Here is a 17,417-nt window from a genome sequence, read left to right as displayed (position 1 = left end):
TCCAGATGTTAGAAGACCTTTGTGAGGTTCATTCCTTATTGGCTATAACAGCTTTGCCAGGTAGCGCTGCTTAGAAGGCAGATGTGATTTAATTTCAGTGTCATCCAGTAATAGCACAAACCTGTTTTTGCGAGTACATGTGATTTCCAATAATCATTGTTTCTGCATCTCCATGGTTACTTACTGAAAAGAGAAAACACTATTTTTGCTTCATGAAACTATAAAAAAAAAAATGAATGTTTTCCAAAATTTGAACAAGGTTAAAATTGAATTCTGGGCAGACAAAATAGCCTTTTTCCTTTCACTCTTTTTTCCCCTCCACCTCTCCCATCACCTCTGAACTACACACACTCCACCAGAACTACAGCAAAGGTGTTTCTTAGAAATAATCCGAAATGATGCAGACATAAAGCTCTTTACAACAGGGACCTGCAGAGACTCATTCATTCATTCAAAAAAAGTCTATCCATTTAAAGAGCTGAAGAGGCTATTATTTATATGAACATAGCTACAATAGATGTGACAGAAGTTGCCAGTAGCCTCCTGCTTCATTTTGATGGTAAGTCTCCCTAGTAAGGCTAATGTAGCATTTGCTGAACCTCCCAGCTGTGGGTAGGCTCAGTATAAGGTATTGGAAGAAACCTCCATATAAACACACGGAGTTTCAGCAAAAAAAAAAAAAAAAAAAAGTATTCTGTTTACTTCAGGTTTCATGCCCAGAGTATACCCAAATCACATATGGGAGCACATATGGGACCTCACTGCGTACCTGCTTGTGCTGACAGGGGCAGGAAGTTCATATGGGACCACCCAAAGGTACAAGGTTGGGTTTCCAAGAGCTGGATGGCTATTTTAGTTCACTGAATGGTTATCCCTGCTGCTCTAAAGACTCTTACAAAGGCAAAGAGCTGTATTGGTCCGACTGCTCCCAGTTGTAGAGCCAGTGTGTCCACTGCTTATCCAGAGAAATAATAGTGAGACCATTGGTTATCCAGAGAAATAATGGCATTTAGTGCCATTGACAGAGTGGCAGAGTACCTTCATTTTAGCATATTTGAATAGCCCAAACGTCCTGGTGTTTTGATGATACCATCACTGTTAGACAGAAATGTCTACTTTCTTTGTTTCTTGGGAGAAGTAAGCCAGATGCTGATGGGCTTTTCCTAGAGACCTCTTTGCTCCATCTTCCATGCAGTCTGCTGGAAAAACAAGCTACTCCCATCATATTGCTCATGTTACTATTTATACTACAGTAACAAAAATGTGTCTGAGAAAAATTATGTCTGAGACTACACAGAGGGGAAAAGAACTCTCTGCTTGAAGAATTTGCAATACAAAAGACATGCAGAACTCTGGAAGGAAAATTAAAATGCTAAGACATGAAATTACGTGCCTAAGTTCCCAGAAGTTAGCTATCCCACTGGGTGTATTGTGCCTGTGTTATTAGGTCTCTTTAGCTTGTTGATGACAACTGTTTTATTTGTTTCATGAGGCTGACATACACAAGCACAGCAGATAACATCCCAGGAGTGGGATTAGGCATATTTCATCCTGGCATATACTCCATCGGGAGAAATACAGTTTTTGAAAACAGAAGTCAGTTTTGCTAACATCAGACACCCAATGTCCCCGGCCAGCGAAATGCCTGTGGGGCGCCAGTAATGCGAAGTGGAAACACCTCGCTGTGTCCCCGCTGCCTTCCCCGCTCTGCTGCATTCAGGAAGCTGCACACACTGAAGCAGGCAAGCAGACTTCAGCAGTGCTCCTAATCACAGCAAGCAATGTGGAAAAGGATTGTAGGGTTGCTCTGCTACCCCCTCAAATGTTGACATCCATTTGTTTCTTTGCAAATGAGCTTTTACCAAAAGTAAGTAGTCAACTTATTTTTAACAGCAAATGCAAGTACTGCCAGCATTTATTTGATGGCAACTTCAGAGTTTACACCCACTTGCATTTTTCCTTCAACTGTATCAAATGTCACCGAGTAGCTGTGCTCAAGTTCAAAAGGCAAGCAGTGAAAAATATTATTCTAACATGCTCTTGTCATGTATGCTGTGAGTGCATTAATTTTTGATTGAATGATAATACTGGGAGACCTGTAAAACAACAATCTATTTGTAATGGGATTCTGCACACAGCACCCTGATGCATGGTCTCATCCGAGATGGGAAAGCGCCCTGCCATGTCAGTGTGACAAATACTATTTTAGAGACAAGATGAAGAAGAGCATTGGGCTGGCGAGAGCGTGCATGAGCAGCAGCAGTGTGACAAGCACAGAGCTATGTTCCAGCCCACGCATCCCAGCCGGGTGTTTTGCTAATCAGTGTCAATCTGTGTGTGCACAGAGAGCCCACGGAGAGTGGTGAGCTGTGCTGTGTGAGCAGCCCGGACTCTGTCCGTGCACTGCGCCAGTCCAGGCACCTGCAAAGATGGGGAAGTAACTCAGGACTTGCAAAAGCCTGGTTGGGTGCCTGATGGCTGAAAATCACAGAATGGTTGAGGTTGGGAGGGACCTCTAGAGATCATCTAGTCCAACCCCCCTGCTCCAGCAGGGACACCCAGAGCACGTGGCACAGGGTGACGTCCAGTCGGGTTTGACAGGTCTCCAGAGGAGGAGACTCCACAACCTCTCTGGGCAGCCTGTTCCAGGGCTCTGTCACCCGGCTCTGTCACCCTCACAGTAAAGAAGTTCTTCCTCTTATAGAGGTAGAACTTCATGTGTTTCAACTTACACTCGTTACCCCTCATCCTGCCACTGGCCACCACGGAGAAGAGCTTGGCCCCATCCTCCCTACAATCACCCCTCAGGTACTTGAACATGTTGATCAAATCTCTCAGTCTTCTCTTCTCCAGGCTGAACAGAGTAAACTAAAACTAAAACTAACTAAACTAAGAAAAGGTACTTGTACAAGTTGATCAGATCTCCTCTCAATCTTCTTTTGACTTGAATATGCTCTCCTCTACAAAGTTAAGTCATTTTTTTCTCATCAGGGTACTGTCTGTGAACTTGTTCACAGCAAGTTTTCTTGGATCAGTCATCTGCTCAAAGATACAGTATTATCTTTACTAGTAGCTTCTAGACTACTTAGTAAAATGACACAGCCCAAAGAACTGTCCTGTATTCAAGGAAAAGGTGTGCGAAAAGCATGGACTCATAGAATCATGGAAAAACCCTTTAAGATCATTGAGTCCATTCACAAGCCCCTCAACACCATACCTGTTAAACCATGTTCCTAAGTGCCTCATCTACATGTTTCTTCAACACTGCCAGGGACAGTGACTCCACCACTTCCCCAGGCAGCCCGTTCCAATGCTTGACTGCTCTTTCCATGAAGAAATTTTTCCTAATATCCAACCTGAACCTCCCCTGGTGCAACTTGAGGCCATTTCCTCTTGTCCTATTTTCAGTAGTTATTCTAGAGAAGAGATCAAGCCCTATCTCACTACAACGTCCTTTCAGGTAATTGTAGAGAGTGATAAGGTCTCCCTTGACCTCTTCTTCTCCAGACTAAATAACCCCAGCTCCCCCAGCCACTCCTTGTAAGGTCTGTGCCCCATCCCCTTCACCAGCTTTGTAGCCCTAAATGGGGAAGTGCTGCAGTGGGGGGTTGCAATCAGGAACAGCATCACAGCATATAACCCCCAGTACCAGCCTACCAAGTGCTCATGAACACCACCAAGTTCCAAATACTCTTTTATGACTAATGCCCCAAACACACACTCCCTGGAAACAGGAGTCCCACACTGCACGCCCCTCTGGGGGCAAGTGCACCTTCTCCATGTGTCCTCACATTGCTCTCTGCAGGCCAATGCCAGTGGCACCCCATGCTGGCAGTCATCTGAAGTAAAATTCAGCAATCTTGTCAACTTTGCTTTGCTTGTAGAGTTGTTGATCTGGGGCAACCACTGCCTCTGAAGGCACAGTTTGGGGTTTTGTATTCAATATGCACCAAGTACACTCACCTTGTTGTCTTCTGACCATGCTACCAAGAGGGTCCTTACAGACTTCCTCATCTTCCATCCCTTGGCCACTAGCCTGGCTATAACATGACTTAAGCATCTTCACGCTTAATTGCATTAATTCTGTATACACAAGTCCTAAATTCCATTCTAATTCAGCACAGGATCATGTTTATCAACACTATGTACCTTCCAATGGTACAATTCATATTTTGAGGTTCAAAAGAACTTGAAAAAACCCTGTTAAATCCAAATGCCATCCCTTTCACTGGTCAAAATGCAATTAAAAGATCCTCTGTCCCATTCAAGCATGGTTAAAAGGTGCATTTTTCCAGATGGCTCTTTTGGCACCTGCCTTGACAGTGCTCTATAAGAATGAATCACTGCATTGGAAATACCATGTTCAGTTCAAACAACAGACCTGTTTCCATGTTGAATGTTATTTCTTTCTGTGGAAGGGTCAGATGTCTATCAATCACACTTGGTTCCTGTTACACCCACCATCTTACATTATTCCTATACTCTATGCCTTTTACGCTGTCTCTATCTCTGCAATAAAAATTCTGATTTTACTCCTGCATGGGCATTACTCCTACCATAATTTCAGACACTGAATCAAAACCAAATCCCAATGCACATCGATATTGGGTCTTGTTTTTAATACTGTTAAGGGACATTGCCATTTTCTGTTCCCACACATCTCATAATTGCTGAAACTAATCATATCAACTTGTTGTATAACATATCTGTTGGGTTTAACACGGCACCACTGTGGATCATGGGTCAAGCAATTTGATTGTTTGTTATATTATAATATGCTAAATTCTTAAAGGAATCATTTAGTACTCCTGCCAAACTAAAAGCTGCTGAAGTAGTGGCAAGCTGCCATAGTAGTGACATTAAACAATTTTTGTTCCAATTAAAATTGTAGTTTTCACACCTTCTTGCAAAGTAAGCCTGCTTGATTCTGTTCCTATGCCTGTAAATGTTACTAAAGCTTGGAACTGGGCTTGAAGACTTCTCACTTGGATTTCTGTATCGAGACCTTCCAAAACCCCCAGGATAATTGAAAGGCTTTCTGCTTTTTGTTAATTCCCATGACATTTTATCGTGCCCAAAAATAATCTTTGTGAGATTGTGACATCCTAACAGAATATTGTTCATGAAGTTTCTTAAACTTCATTTGAATAATATATTCACCTGGAGGGCCCATACGTACTTCATATCTTTCTTTTCCTAACAGTAATGATGGTCAGGTTTTTACATTAGTCTTTTTAACCTCAGTTTCCCCAATACAATATACTGTAATTAAATTACACCAGATTATCATCCTTTCAAACTACCTCCTAAATCTAAACAAACACTCTTGTTAGCCTGGCTATCCCTGGCTGATTCTTCCACTAAAGGAATAGCTAACAGCCTTTGACCGCATCCCTGTTTCACCTATGAAAATAATCTCATTCCAGCTGTTCCATCTCTGTTAATGAAGGTAGTGGTGAAGATGATACCTCTCTTTGGCTTTGGCATCAATTGTCCAAAGCTTAGCTGCATTATTGCATTCAGTCGTGGTGCTGGGGGGTTTGGCAATATGTAACCAACTCTCATATGAAACCAACAATATCACCCAAGAGGTGACTGTCTTACTTTCTCCCTCATAATTCCCAAGACAGATACCTGCTTCCCCACATGTTTCCAAGTAAAATGTCCAATTATCAGAAACATTTTTTGTTCTTCCATATCTGAATTGCATGCATACTCTTCTTCCTTGTCCTTTGCTAAGGTAACATCCTATGTTTGTTTAGGATGTTCCACCAGTCCTCATTTCACTTCCTAGCCTCACCTGGGAAGCTTTCGCCTGACAAATTTCCCAACAATGCCTGGCACAGGTGGTTTCTTGAATCTCTTGTTCTGAGAGTACATGGCCATTCTGAAGGGTTTAGTCTCTTGCAGTGAGTCCTAAGCTGCTTATCAGGTGTTGTAGTGTGGTTTTTGTGGCTGGGATGTGTGAAGGTGAAAGCATGTGTTTTTATTTGTCCTCTGAATGCCTTAAGAAATGGTTTCCTGCAGGGACCAGAGTCAAGAAGTGGGCTTTGTGTTTTCCTGAATGTCTGGCATATGTACAGATGATGGTTCTCAGCTACAGTGCCTAATGATGTGCACTGTCCATTCATTCATGGAAGGAAGGTGCCTACGGAGGCCAGCTGCACTGGTGACAGTGATTCTCTCACAGTCAAGTTAGATTTCACCATCTAATCAATGGAACAGCAGTCTCTGAGCGACACATCTTCATGTGACTTGTAATGTGGCAGAGCAGAAAGTGAGCAGACACTGTAATTTCCACATGTTGTGTAAGCTTTCCATGTGGTAACTCCAGCGATTATTAGTAATGAGACAACATATGGTATCTTAAGAATGGTTGTAATAACAGAAGAAGTAAAAGTACAAAAGCTTGGCACTCTTGCAGCATGCTCTGAGATTCCAGAACAAATTTGCTTGGTCATCTTCTGCACTGATGTGCTTCCATCTTACTCTATAAATACTATAAATTTTAAACCAAGATAAAGCGAGTTCTGCTTTGGACCTTTGTGAGCACAGGAAGGAATCAGCAGGAACCACAGGAATCAGCAGAGGATCATGCATACTGGGAGCCTCCTGACCAGAACCAACCAGCCCTGTGACACTGGGCACTGCTGTACCATTACTCCCCAGTAACTCCACAGCCTTCATGCAAAGGTTGCAGCCAGGCGAGCCCACTTCTCTGCAGTCCTGATGGGTCATGCTCAGTTATTCACCTTGCCTGGGTGCTGGAGCTGTGCAAGAGCCAGCAAAATGCTGGGGCTTCCAGAAAGCTTCTTCAGAGTGTCCATGCCACTCAGCTTAAGGGCCCCTTTGCTAGGAGCTGGCCTGGGGTGGCTTCTGTAGCTAACAGTGGCTGGTGATCTTAGCCACTGATTGCAGAGGCAATGCTGAGTAATTGTAAAAATAGCTGCAGTGAGAATGCCTGTTCCAAGTACATTTTCCCCCTCTTTTTTTATCATCCTCCCAGAAGCAGAAGCTGTTGCTGCTCCCTCCAGCAGCTTTCCCAAGGCCACAGCCTGAATGAACAACCTGAATGAATGTAAAGTGGGTTTATGCTAGTTGTGCCAGACTGGGTGCCTGGATCCCAGAGCAGAGCAAGGGAGAGGTGCAGGGGGAGGCAGGACATGCTCCTGCTTTCTGCATCTTGTCCTGTGCTGCCTATCTATGAGCTTATGTTGTTGTTCATGGCACAGAGGAACTCCTAAGCAGTGGCCCTCAAAGGGCTGCCGCTTTGGTCAAATTCCCAGGTGAGATCCCAAGAGCTTCTGCCTCACTCTCACTCCTGGCCAGTCCCACTGACTTCTGAAGTCTTGGCAGCGGCTCCCTGCTTGGGGCACACTGCTTGCCCTGCATCAGCAGACACAACTGTTGCATATCCCTTGCTGCCTGATTGCCCTTCTCGGCCTGGGGTTTCCTGGTTCCCACTTCCCTTCCACCAACCAGCTTTGCCACAGGAGCTGGTGGATGCAGCTCCTGTGGGTCCCTCATGCCTCTGCTGGCCTTGCCTGCCCTGCTCATCTTGCAGATGGTCTTCAAATCTCCAGTCCTCCACACACACCCCACACTGAGTTCTGCATGCTGTCTGTTTTTCCAGGTAGCGGAGAATAGCCATTCTCTGGGCATGCAAAGTGTGTCCCCTGGCTAGGCCTCTGCTGAGGCCTGGTTTTCCTTATCCAGTTATCAATCAGGGATGATTTTAATAGAATCACTGGCTTCCTTTACATGTCTCCTTGGCTAGCTATAGCCATCTTGTTTTGGCAATCACTGGAGCATCTCTGCAAATGCAGGCCCCTCCTGTGAAAGCAGACAGCTAGTGTGCATGAACTTCACAGAAAAAAAATTCTTTATTCACTGGATTCACTATCACTTGCTTCTAGGTCCTTCTCAGAAACGTCTTTGTCAGAGTCATTCCCCTCTGAGTTGTCTTCTTCATTTTCACATGGATTCTCCATGCTCTGCTCCTCAATCTCAGGTACTGCTACAATGACAGGCACCCTGCCCACCAAGGCAGATTTGGTACAAGGAAGTTTAGAAGTTCCTACCAGCTCATACCTGAATGACATGATTTCATTTTCCATGCGCGTGCTGGTGATGGGCAGCGGCTTTGGCAGAACCAGTGTGCCGGTGACTCGCATGACCTGGAAGGGGCCTGTGTTTGTTTGGGACTCCAGCCTCGTCACCTCACTTCGGTCTTCCAAGGAACGTTGTTCTCCTCGGTTGTTGACACCCTTGTACAGTACAATGCAGTGCACCGCGAAAACTACCTTTCTGATATACTTGCATGTCCTGTTGGAGATATCTGTCACAAAGACAATGGGATCACCAGGGGAAAATGTGTTTTTCTCCAGGTAAATCCGAAGGATCACAGAACCACGACTGAAGCAACAGAGGTAAACGGCATCCTTCCTAGTTTCCACCACCAATGGATCCTATACAAAGGTGGGAGAGAAAGGCAAAGCCCAGTGAGTTTTTGGTGCTGGATATAGGCTGAGCCCCTAGCACTGCATGCAGAATTTCCCAATATCACAGCTGAGGCTGTTCAACCTTCCCAGTGGGCCCTCCTGTCCACATGGAACAGAGTCTTCATTGCTGCGTGGAATACAACATGGCTGAACTGTCCTGAACATCTGGATAATGATACACATGTGCTCACAGAAACCTCATCACCTTTAACCATCCATGCCTAAATTTAGAGGGAGGCCACAAAATGGTTAAAATCAGGATGTTCTAGCTGTCTTAATGGTTGATGACTGTGCCAGTTTAGGTAGACCAAAAGTGCCTATGTGAAAAAGAGACTTTCTATTTGGTGTGGAAGTTGCTTTAGGGCTTAGACTTCAGAGTAGGAGAATAACCTCCACTTTCCCCATCCTGGATCTTAAGGCACTCCCCACATTTTACTTTTGAATTTTTACAATGCATCTTATGTCCTAATAAAGAAACATCCCGGTGCAAGCCCTAGGACAAAGACTGAAGAACATATTGAAGGTGTCACTTGAACGCTAAAAGGAGAAGAAGGTCCAGCCAGAACTAAAGATTCATGCACACTCCGTGGTACAAAGTAAAGCCTCTGAAGTGAAAGAGGCAGTAGCTTTGTGTGTCCCCACCTCAGGTTTGTTCTCCTTACCATGTTGTTCGTATCTGCTCCACAATTGCCAAAGGTTCCTTGCAGCAGTAAATTTCTCTTCTCTTTAGCTAACACAATTTCACGGCCGCTGCAAGTTCCTTGAATAAAATATGAGATGAAGCCAATTTTGCTGGTGAATGTCGAGGGAAGGCCCGGAGGAAAGCTGAAGTAGAAGTCAAAGGTATGGACCCCAGAATCGAGCCAGCCATCTGAAAGCCAGACATCACCATGTTACTAGGAGCCTGTTAAACACTCAGGGTGTTTGTGCCTTCTCACTGGCAACCACAGCTGTGCACCTGATCTGAGTGTTTGGTCCAGCATTTTCTTTCACCTGTGCAAAACAGCCCATGTACAATAAAAACAATTGGCCCTTCCTCTGCACAACTGTGAGTCCATTTCTCCTAAGGAAATTCAATTCAAACTCAATTTTATGTGGGCAAGGTCCCACGGCCTGTAATGAAACATTGCCCCCACTACGGAGGGACAAACACAGCCTCTTTGTCCACATCAGACCAGCTCTTGACTCTTCATCACCCAAGTTTTACTTTTGTCACATGCATCTGCCAGCACTTTTATTGTCAAAACTTGGGCTTTCTTCTAATACCTTATGCCAAAACTTTCTTTGAGCAGTATCACTAGGCGATGTAACACTTTCTGACTTCTGTCCTGCTAACTTCATCTCTTTGCAGATGAATTCTACAATGTCTCAAGTTTTAATAACCTAAACTGGATATTCCTGCTGGCAGGAGAGCCTGGGTATTGTTTCCTCGCAGTGTGGGGGAATTACCAGCTGGCGTAACAGTGTTTTCAATCAATTGAGATTGTAACTCTGAAGAGAAGAAATGCCTAAAACAATCTGATAGGGAAGAAACGAAAATTCATCAGCCTCTTGGATAGCTGCAATATAAGAAAGTCATGTTCTTTAATCTGACAGTTTGTAGAAACCTGAAACTCTCAGGGCCTTATCTCACTTATACCAAGTTCATTTTGGCAATGTTCTTGTTTTAATAGAAGAAAAGACTTTAAAGTGGGAGCAGACTTCAAAGTGGGAGCAAATACACAATTTTGTCTTGAGAGAAACAAGTGTTCCCCTTCTGGAATGATCTGGGCCTGGGTCCTGTGGCGACTGGTCTGTCTTGTGGCCCCAGCTGGAAGGGGTGTAGGATGCAGTGTAGGTTTTGCAGTGTGTGGATTGACTAAAAAGTTCAGTTTTCTCCATCTCTGCTGCAGTATGACCTTAAGAGCTTACCTGTGTGCACAGAGCTGAAGTGGGTTAGCCTTTAAATAGAGGAAAAGTGCTTATAGGTACTTATTCCAATTTACTTTAAGCATGTTTTCTCTGACTTATTTTACATCACTTCTAAAATGACTCTTGAAAAACTGCACTTCACCTCCTGCATCAGTTTTCAGACTAAGAATGATGGCCTAAGAATGATGGTGGCCTTAATCGGTGTTACTGAGTTCATTTTGGAAGTGGAGGTGCGCTCACCTGCCTTGTCTTCCGGTTGCTGGGGGACACGTGTCCCACTTCCCAGGAGAACCAGCCCCTCCGTGGCCTCGCAAAACTTTGTCCTCCTGAACCATATGAGGGGCTTAGCTCCAAGATGATGGTTGTGGCTGTGAGAAAGTGTGAATAGGTTGCTGGTAGGAATGACTGGAGAGATGACCTTTCTGTGAAGGACACAACAGGTTTGCTGGGGCGTGACAGACATTACAGAGCAGGGCATGAACTGGTCTGGGCTAGTTCACTCTGACCAGAGGTTGCTGCTGCTGCTGAGGTCAGTTACTGGTGGCAGTGTAACTTGGCTCTGACAAACCTAGAGATGTTACTAGTCATATTCAGCAATGGGCTGGAAGTCACTGCCTTGGGCAATTTTTATCTCAGAGAGATATTATTGAATTCCGTATATTGTGACAGGAGTTAAGAAGAACTATGTCTGTTAGGCATCCAGATCCAGGTGTACTCATTTCTCACAGAGGCATAACATGGGACCTAAGAAGGGCATGGGACCTAAGAAGGTAAAATACCATGCAGGAAGGTGCTATCAAGCAAACAAGTGTCAAAAGCTGACACATGCAACAACCTATTCAAATATGCATTCTCATATGCCAACTTCAGTGGGGAGCCCGGAGTACTCAGGGCAAGAAGGGTCATGTCTATATCTTTTATATTTTAATAAGGTTTCTTGGACTTGTGAGAGCACTTTTGTAGAGTGTTATGCTGGGGAAAAAAAGAAAAAAGAAAGAAAAGGAGATATTACAGAGCCGTAACATCAGTTTGTCTATAGGAAGAGTTTGCAGACTGCAGTAGGTCAAGACTAATACTGTAATGCATGTGAATGAAAGGCAAAAATGACCTTTGGACAAGTCAGAGCCTTCAAGTCTGTGAGGAAACGAAGGCTGTCCACTGCCGAATGGAGCTTGAAGGCAGCTTTTGTGCACTGGCATGCCGTCTAACTTCAGTACTAATCTAAACAAGGGTGATGATTTTCAGCCTGTGATCTGCAGACTAGATCTCCAGGATTCCCCACAGGTCCTAAGAAAGGAAGGGCGAGGAAGGAAAGTGCGCCTTTTTGGAGACCTCCACCTGCTATTGCAGTCCTTGGAGTAATTCACTGGTCTGCAAGTAAATATGTTTTAGGTCATATAGCCCACTGACTTTATTCTTCATAAAAATCTGTAAGTTTTAATGGCTAGCTCTGTGTTTATATGTGTGCATGCTGGGGCGCGTATCTCACTGAAAACATCATAGACCAGTGCATGCCTCAGATATTTTTTTCTCCCAGTAAAGATACAGGAGTAACCTTAACTGTAACCCTTTACTGTATTTGCAAATATAAAAGAGCGTGTATCACTAGTGGCATATGAGGCAATAAAAAAGGCAGGTAAGGATTTAGATGACTGAGGGGTGCTTTAGTAATGTGTTTGTGACTAGAGGTTTTCTACATGCTGCTGAGCAGGTCATGGTAGCTTTCTCTGCAATGACTGTTCACTTCAGCCACAGCCCTTGGGGGGCTTCTCATGCTCTGAAATACTACATCCCCTACCAAAATCTTGCAGTTCAACCCGAGGACCCTGCTGTTGTATAAAGCAGTGAAAGGGAACACATCACACAAGAAACAGAGCACATGGACATTGGCACAAAGAAGACTTCCTTCACACTGGTCTGATCCTGTCTTCATTAACCCGACACTAAGAAGCTGTTATTACATTAACTGGTGCCTGAATCTTACCGTTTATATGGAAATTCTGCGCTTTGGAGATGAAAACAGCCTGGTTCCTGCACATAGTGCTCCTGCTATAGTCCAGTTGGGGGTTGTCTTCCTCCTTCCACTCCAGGTAGCCTCTTCCCACCAGCTCCACCTTCACCACGGGGTCCACCAGGGTGCTCCTAAGCTTCAGAACCAGTTGGCCAGCTATGCTGGAGCCTGCCAGGTACACCTCGTCCTTGGGCAGCAACAGCTTAATTGATATCACAGTTGACATGAGGGATGAGTAGGAGCCAGGCACTGGTGGGGCCTTGGGGATGCTTCCGTGACGTCGGGGTTTGTGAGGTCACAGCAAGAACCATGGCCCATCCCAATCCAAGAAGCCTGTCTGTTCATTACCAGTGCTTAATTAATGAGAAATCAGTGAGTTTCATGTTTAGGATCCCTATGGGCAATGCAACAGCTAAACCTCAGACTTGCTGGTTAGAGTACACCCCATAAGCCACATGACACCCCAGGGCATGGGTGTCTGTATTGCACGCCGTCAGTTCCAGTGGAATAATTGGATTCAGGCTGCTCACGGTGTCCAGCAGTGCTGGGGGGTTGCTTCTGGCAGTGCCAGCCCTGGTTTGGGGGGCTGCTATGTTCCCTCCCCCTTTTCTCTTCCAATTTTGGCCCCTGTCATACTCGCACATTTCTTTTGGGTTTGTTTCCAGGATGAGACTTTCTCTCAGAAGTCTCTTGGTAATGTCCTAGCTGCTATTCAATTCAGTTGATGGCCACCTTAAGCAAACTTCACCATTGCTACTTTTCAGGTGTTTTCCACCTGAATTTGAAGTCAAAATTCTTCACTGTGATGGTGACAGAGCACTGGGATAGGTCGTCCAGAGAAGTTGTGGAGTCTCCTTCTCTGGAGATCTGCAAAACCCACCTAGCTGTGACCCTGTGCCACGTGCTCTGGGTGTCCCTGCTTGAGCAGAAGGGCTGGATTAGATGATCTCTAGAGGTCCCTGCCAACCTCAATCACCCTGTGATTCTGTGATTGTCTGTTTTTGGCAACCACCGTCTCCAAAGGCACAGTTTTGGGTACTGTGTTCACATACACTATGTACTTGCTATCATCTCAGCTCTTGTTTTCTGGGCACACTACCAGGACGGGGCCATGCAAACTCGCCCACAGCAAACTACTAGTCATGGGCGGCAAATGTGGCTGATGCTGCCAGCATAAGGATGCCCTAAGGGTGCTTTAAGTAGACTGGAACAAATACCAGTGAGATCTGAGCGCAGCAGGACAAGCAACCTGCCACGACATCACCCCTCTGGACAGCAAGGTCCTGCAGTTCTGCTGGGGCCATGGGCTTGCATTCATCAATACAGCATGGTTGGCAAGATTTTGCTACAGCATAGTAACTTTGCCCATGGCTAAAGACAAATGACAGAGCTGAGGCTCAGCCTGCGTTGTCTCCTGCTCTTAGTCCTATCAGAGCAATTCCAGGCAGCAAAGCTGTTGCAACCGTGTTGTCCCACCAAGGTGAAAACACATTCCTTCAAATACACAAATAAATAAACAAACACATAAATAAATAAAACCCCACCAAAACCACTGTGAGTGTGATCAGAGCTTGTCCTCAGGTGTCTTCGGCACTTGGATCGAATAGGTGCGCTATGCTCTAGCCCACATCAGTGTGGGACAGGAAGGAAAAGGATCCAGCACAGGAGATCAGAGACACATGCTCTGCCTGGAGGAGCCGGGATAAAGATAACCCCAGCGGGCCCTGCAGCGAGGATCACATTTGCTGCTGGTGCCAGCAGACATCTGTGAGCCACTGATGAGCTGAGAGCCCAGAGTAAAAGTGCTGGCACCGGCTCCACAGAACCTGATTAAAGATACAATGTTCTCAGCTGCAAGCTGGAGGATGTGGGCACATGGCGAGAAATGCTGAAAATTAACTGAACAAGGCAGCCAACAGTTTAGGAAACAAGTCACACCACGTTGAACTTCAGATGTTCCCTCCTCCATGCTAATTAGTCACTTGCTCCAGCTCTGTCAGGATTCTCCTTCACTGCCTCCGTACTTTATCCTTGCTTACCGTGTTGTTTTCTTAAGAAAAAAAGAGAATTGAATTAACATGCTGACTGCAAACTGTCACTCAGTCTCGCTTCTTGGCTGCTGCGTCTCTTTCTGTGAGCCTGTGCTTGTCTTGCCTTATTAAAAAAAATGCTCCTTCAGAAAGAACTGTTCAGTGCCCTGGGTTGTAGTGGATAGGAACAAACAACAACAGTTTCTCAATTGGGCCCAGAATAACCAATAACAAAAAATATCCTTTTTCTTATTTACACTTGGAAGTTTTCCGAAGTCACTGCCTTGCACACAAGTTGCGTGGTTATAGGTGGAAAAAAATAGCTCATAGCTACTCGCATGAGTGATGATATATCGTCAAGTAAAATATTATAATCATGGATTATATATGAATTGAATACTAAAGTCCCAAGTTTTGGTGTTCAGGCACTGATTTATGCTTTACAAAAATAGCTTATAGCTATGATCTCCATGCTACCAGTACACCAACCCAATATTTCATCTCAATCTGTACATCTCCTGAGAATTTTAACTGCAATTTGAGTCTGCAATCAGCCAGGAAAGGAAGAAGCATTGCTTTTAAGTCACAGTTTGTTCTCTTTTCTTAACTTCAATTTCTGTTTCAAAGTTAGACAAGCCAAAATGAGTTGTGCAAATGTTGTACCTTTGCATCTTGTGACCTCTCTGACAAAATGATCTTTAAATTCCCTTTCCACAAGAAATGTATAGTACACTTTTAACAAACGCCAACTTCAAATGATACAGTGAAGAACATTATATTCTGTCTTTGCCTATGTTGATATGTGGTAACATTGATTTTGTGCTTTCAATCAAAATCAGCTAAAATAGAAACCTTTGTCTGAATTGTCTGCACTTCAGAAGTTACAAATAGAAGGATTGTGGATCCATGGCTTGATATACTTATTTTTGCAAAACAAAACCTGACTTCCATAGCCCCTTTTCATTTATTTAAGAAGTTATATGCAGTCTTATTGTGTTTCATAGGCATGTCCAGTCATCAAACACTGTCATTTTTTGCTGTGACATTCATTGGTTTCCATTCTCTGAGACTCACATGGATAATGCTTTAGATTTGAGCTTCCTTATTGGTTTCCCTTTAAAAATTTGAGGCTGAAAATTCAAAGAAGGGAAACAAGGAACCAAATCCTTGAGCTCCTAGTGTTGTACTTTGATAAAACACATATCATTACATCAACGAGGGTCCAGAGCGACAGGGCTCAGTCCACAAGGCTCATAGACCCTCTGGGTCATGACAGCTCCTCGAGATCTCCGTGTCTGCAGGAGCTGGCTGTGGTAAAGCACAGGCAAGACCCAGTCTGGGGGTTTAGTGATGGGACTGTTTTGCACCAACAGAAAATTGAATATGAAAGTGTCCCACAGACACTCATTAGTATGCTGCTGCTTTCCACTGGAATATGAAGGGCCTGCATTTGCACACAAATTCCCTTTGTGATTTGAGTGAATTGAGCTGCCTTGGTAGCTCTCCCGATAGTGACATGTGGAAAATGGAGTACCTGCATTTGAATTTTAAATTTCTTGTATTACTGGGGAATTAGGCCCTACTGATAGCAAAGAGTCCCTTAGATGATACTAAATGCTAGCATTGGCTTTCTCAAAGCTAAGTTTTTAAGATGTTTGTCTCATAGCCAATGACATAGCTATGAAGAAATAGAGTATCCATAAGCTCAGCTCACAAATACAAAGGTTTTACTAGAGATTATGAATTGGGCAAAAAGAATCCAGGCTCTCTTTGCCAAGCAGCCATTCTCTATGGGAAAATACTGTAATAAACACTGTGAGTGGGATGATCAACCTGAACTAAGGGGATAATTCCTCTTTGGCATTCCCATGCAATGACTGATTCGCTTGGCAATCACAAGGTTCAATTATCTTTTAATATTCTTTTATTATTATTATTATGATATATTAGGTATATACATAATCAACATCACTAATAATGTTTTGAATTGTATCTGTGAAAGCGTGACAAAAAGAAGCTTTCTTCAATTCTCTTCTAACTTTTAAGATATTTTATTTGTATCAGTGTTAGTTCTACCTATCTCCAATATTAAGATAGTTATTTTAACATGTTCCATGATATCCACGGAGCTGAAAAACACTCCTCTTGCCAGCTGATTCTGTACCAACATGTGCCGCAACAGATTTAAAGAGATGTGTCTTATAGTCACAAAGGGGCACCAATTTCATCCAAAGATATGAAAGTGCAGTTGCTGGGTTTTGACATCTTTTTTTGCGGGCATCAGCGAAAGTCAGACTGGCTGCAAATTCAGACCACCTCTTTCGTTCCTTGGCTAATCTTAACTTTTAGTGGCTCATTCAAAGGTAAGATACATTTTAGAAATTTATAAACATACTTGGCCAGTGATGGGGGTTAAAGAAATACAGCAGAGCCGGCAAGACTTTAAAGCTCCACCATGATAGGATCTTACCTGGAGAAAGTGCTGCAAAGCTGTCAATAACTGCTGGTAAATTGTAGAGCTTGAAATAGGGAAAACATGTTTTCTCCCTGACGCAGTGGCACAAAGGCTTGGTTGAAGCCCTTGCCTGGCCTATCCATCTGGTTGATGTAAGAAGTGAGATATCGATTTTTCTTATGATCAGAAACTTAGAGGAGCCACAAAGCTAACAAGCAACACAATTTATTACACTCTAAGTGAGATGCTGGAAAATTTTTGCTAAAACACATATTCCTATTTAGCAAATGTGATTTAAATTGTGGTACTAACCTATAGAACACATACTACTAGGTTTGATAGTGATGACAACTGATATAGCTAGGAAGTGACTTGCATGCTCTGGTTTTCCTTGTTATGGATAATCTGTTCACCGAAAAGAAAGAAAAATCATTCGTAAATCTGTAAGTCTGAGTCACAACCACTCCACAAAGTTAGAAGCAGTTGCCACTCATTTCAAGAGACTGCAT

General features: G+C 43.9%; 1 protein-coding gene across 1 annotated transcript; it reads right to left on the bottom strand.

Annotated features, from left to right (window-relative positions):
* Nucleotides 1-7,883: 7,883 nt before the first annotated feature.
* Nucleotides 7,884-12,649, bottom strand: ARRDC5 (arrestin domain containing 5). The gene is made up of 3 exons (XM_010228535.2): nucleotides 12,397-12,649; nucleotides 9,164-9,372; nucleotides 7,884-8,468 (listed from the first exon to the last, which is right to left on the bottom strand). Exons 1-3 carry the CDS (start codon nucleotides 12,647-12,649, stop codon nucleotides 7,884-7,886), a joined length of 1,047 nt encoding a protein of 348 aa, XP_010226837.2.
* Between the last annotated feature and the right edge of the window lie 4,768 nt (nucleotides 12,650-17,417).

This window comes from Tinamus guttatus, unplaced genomic scaffold (assembly GCF_059628265.1).
Source record: "Tinamus guttatus ecotype Peru unplaced genomic scaffold, ASM5962826v1 Tinamus_guttatus_pri_ptg000368l, whole genome shotgun sequence".
Lineage (NCBI taxonomy): Eukaryota > Metazoa > Chordata > Aves > Tinamiformes > Tinamidae > Tinamus > Tinamus guttatus.
This window is presented reverse-complemented; position numbering and strand designations above follow the sequence as displayed.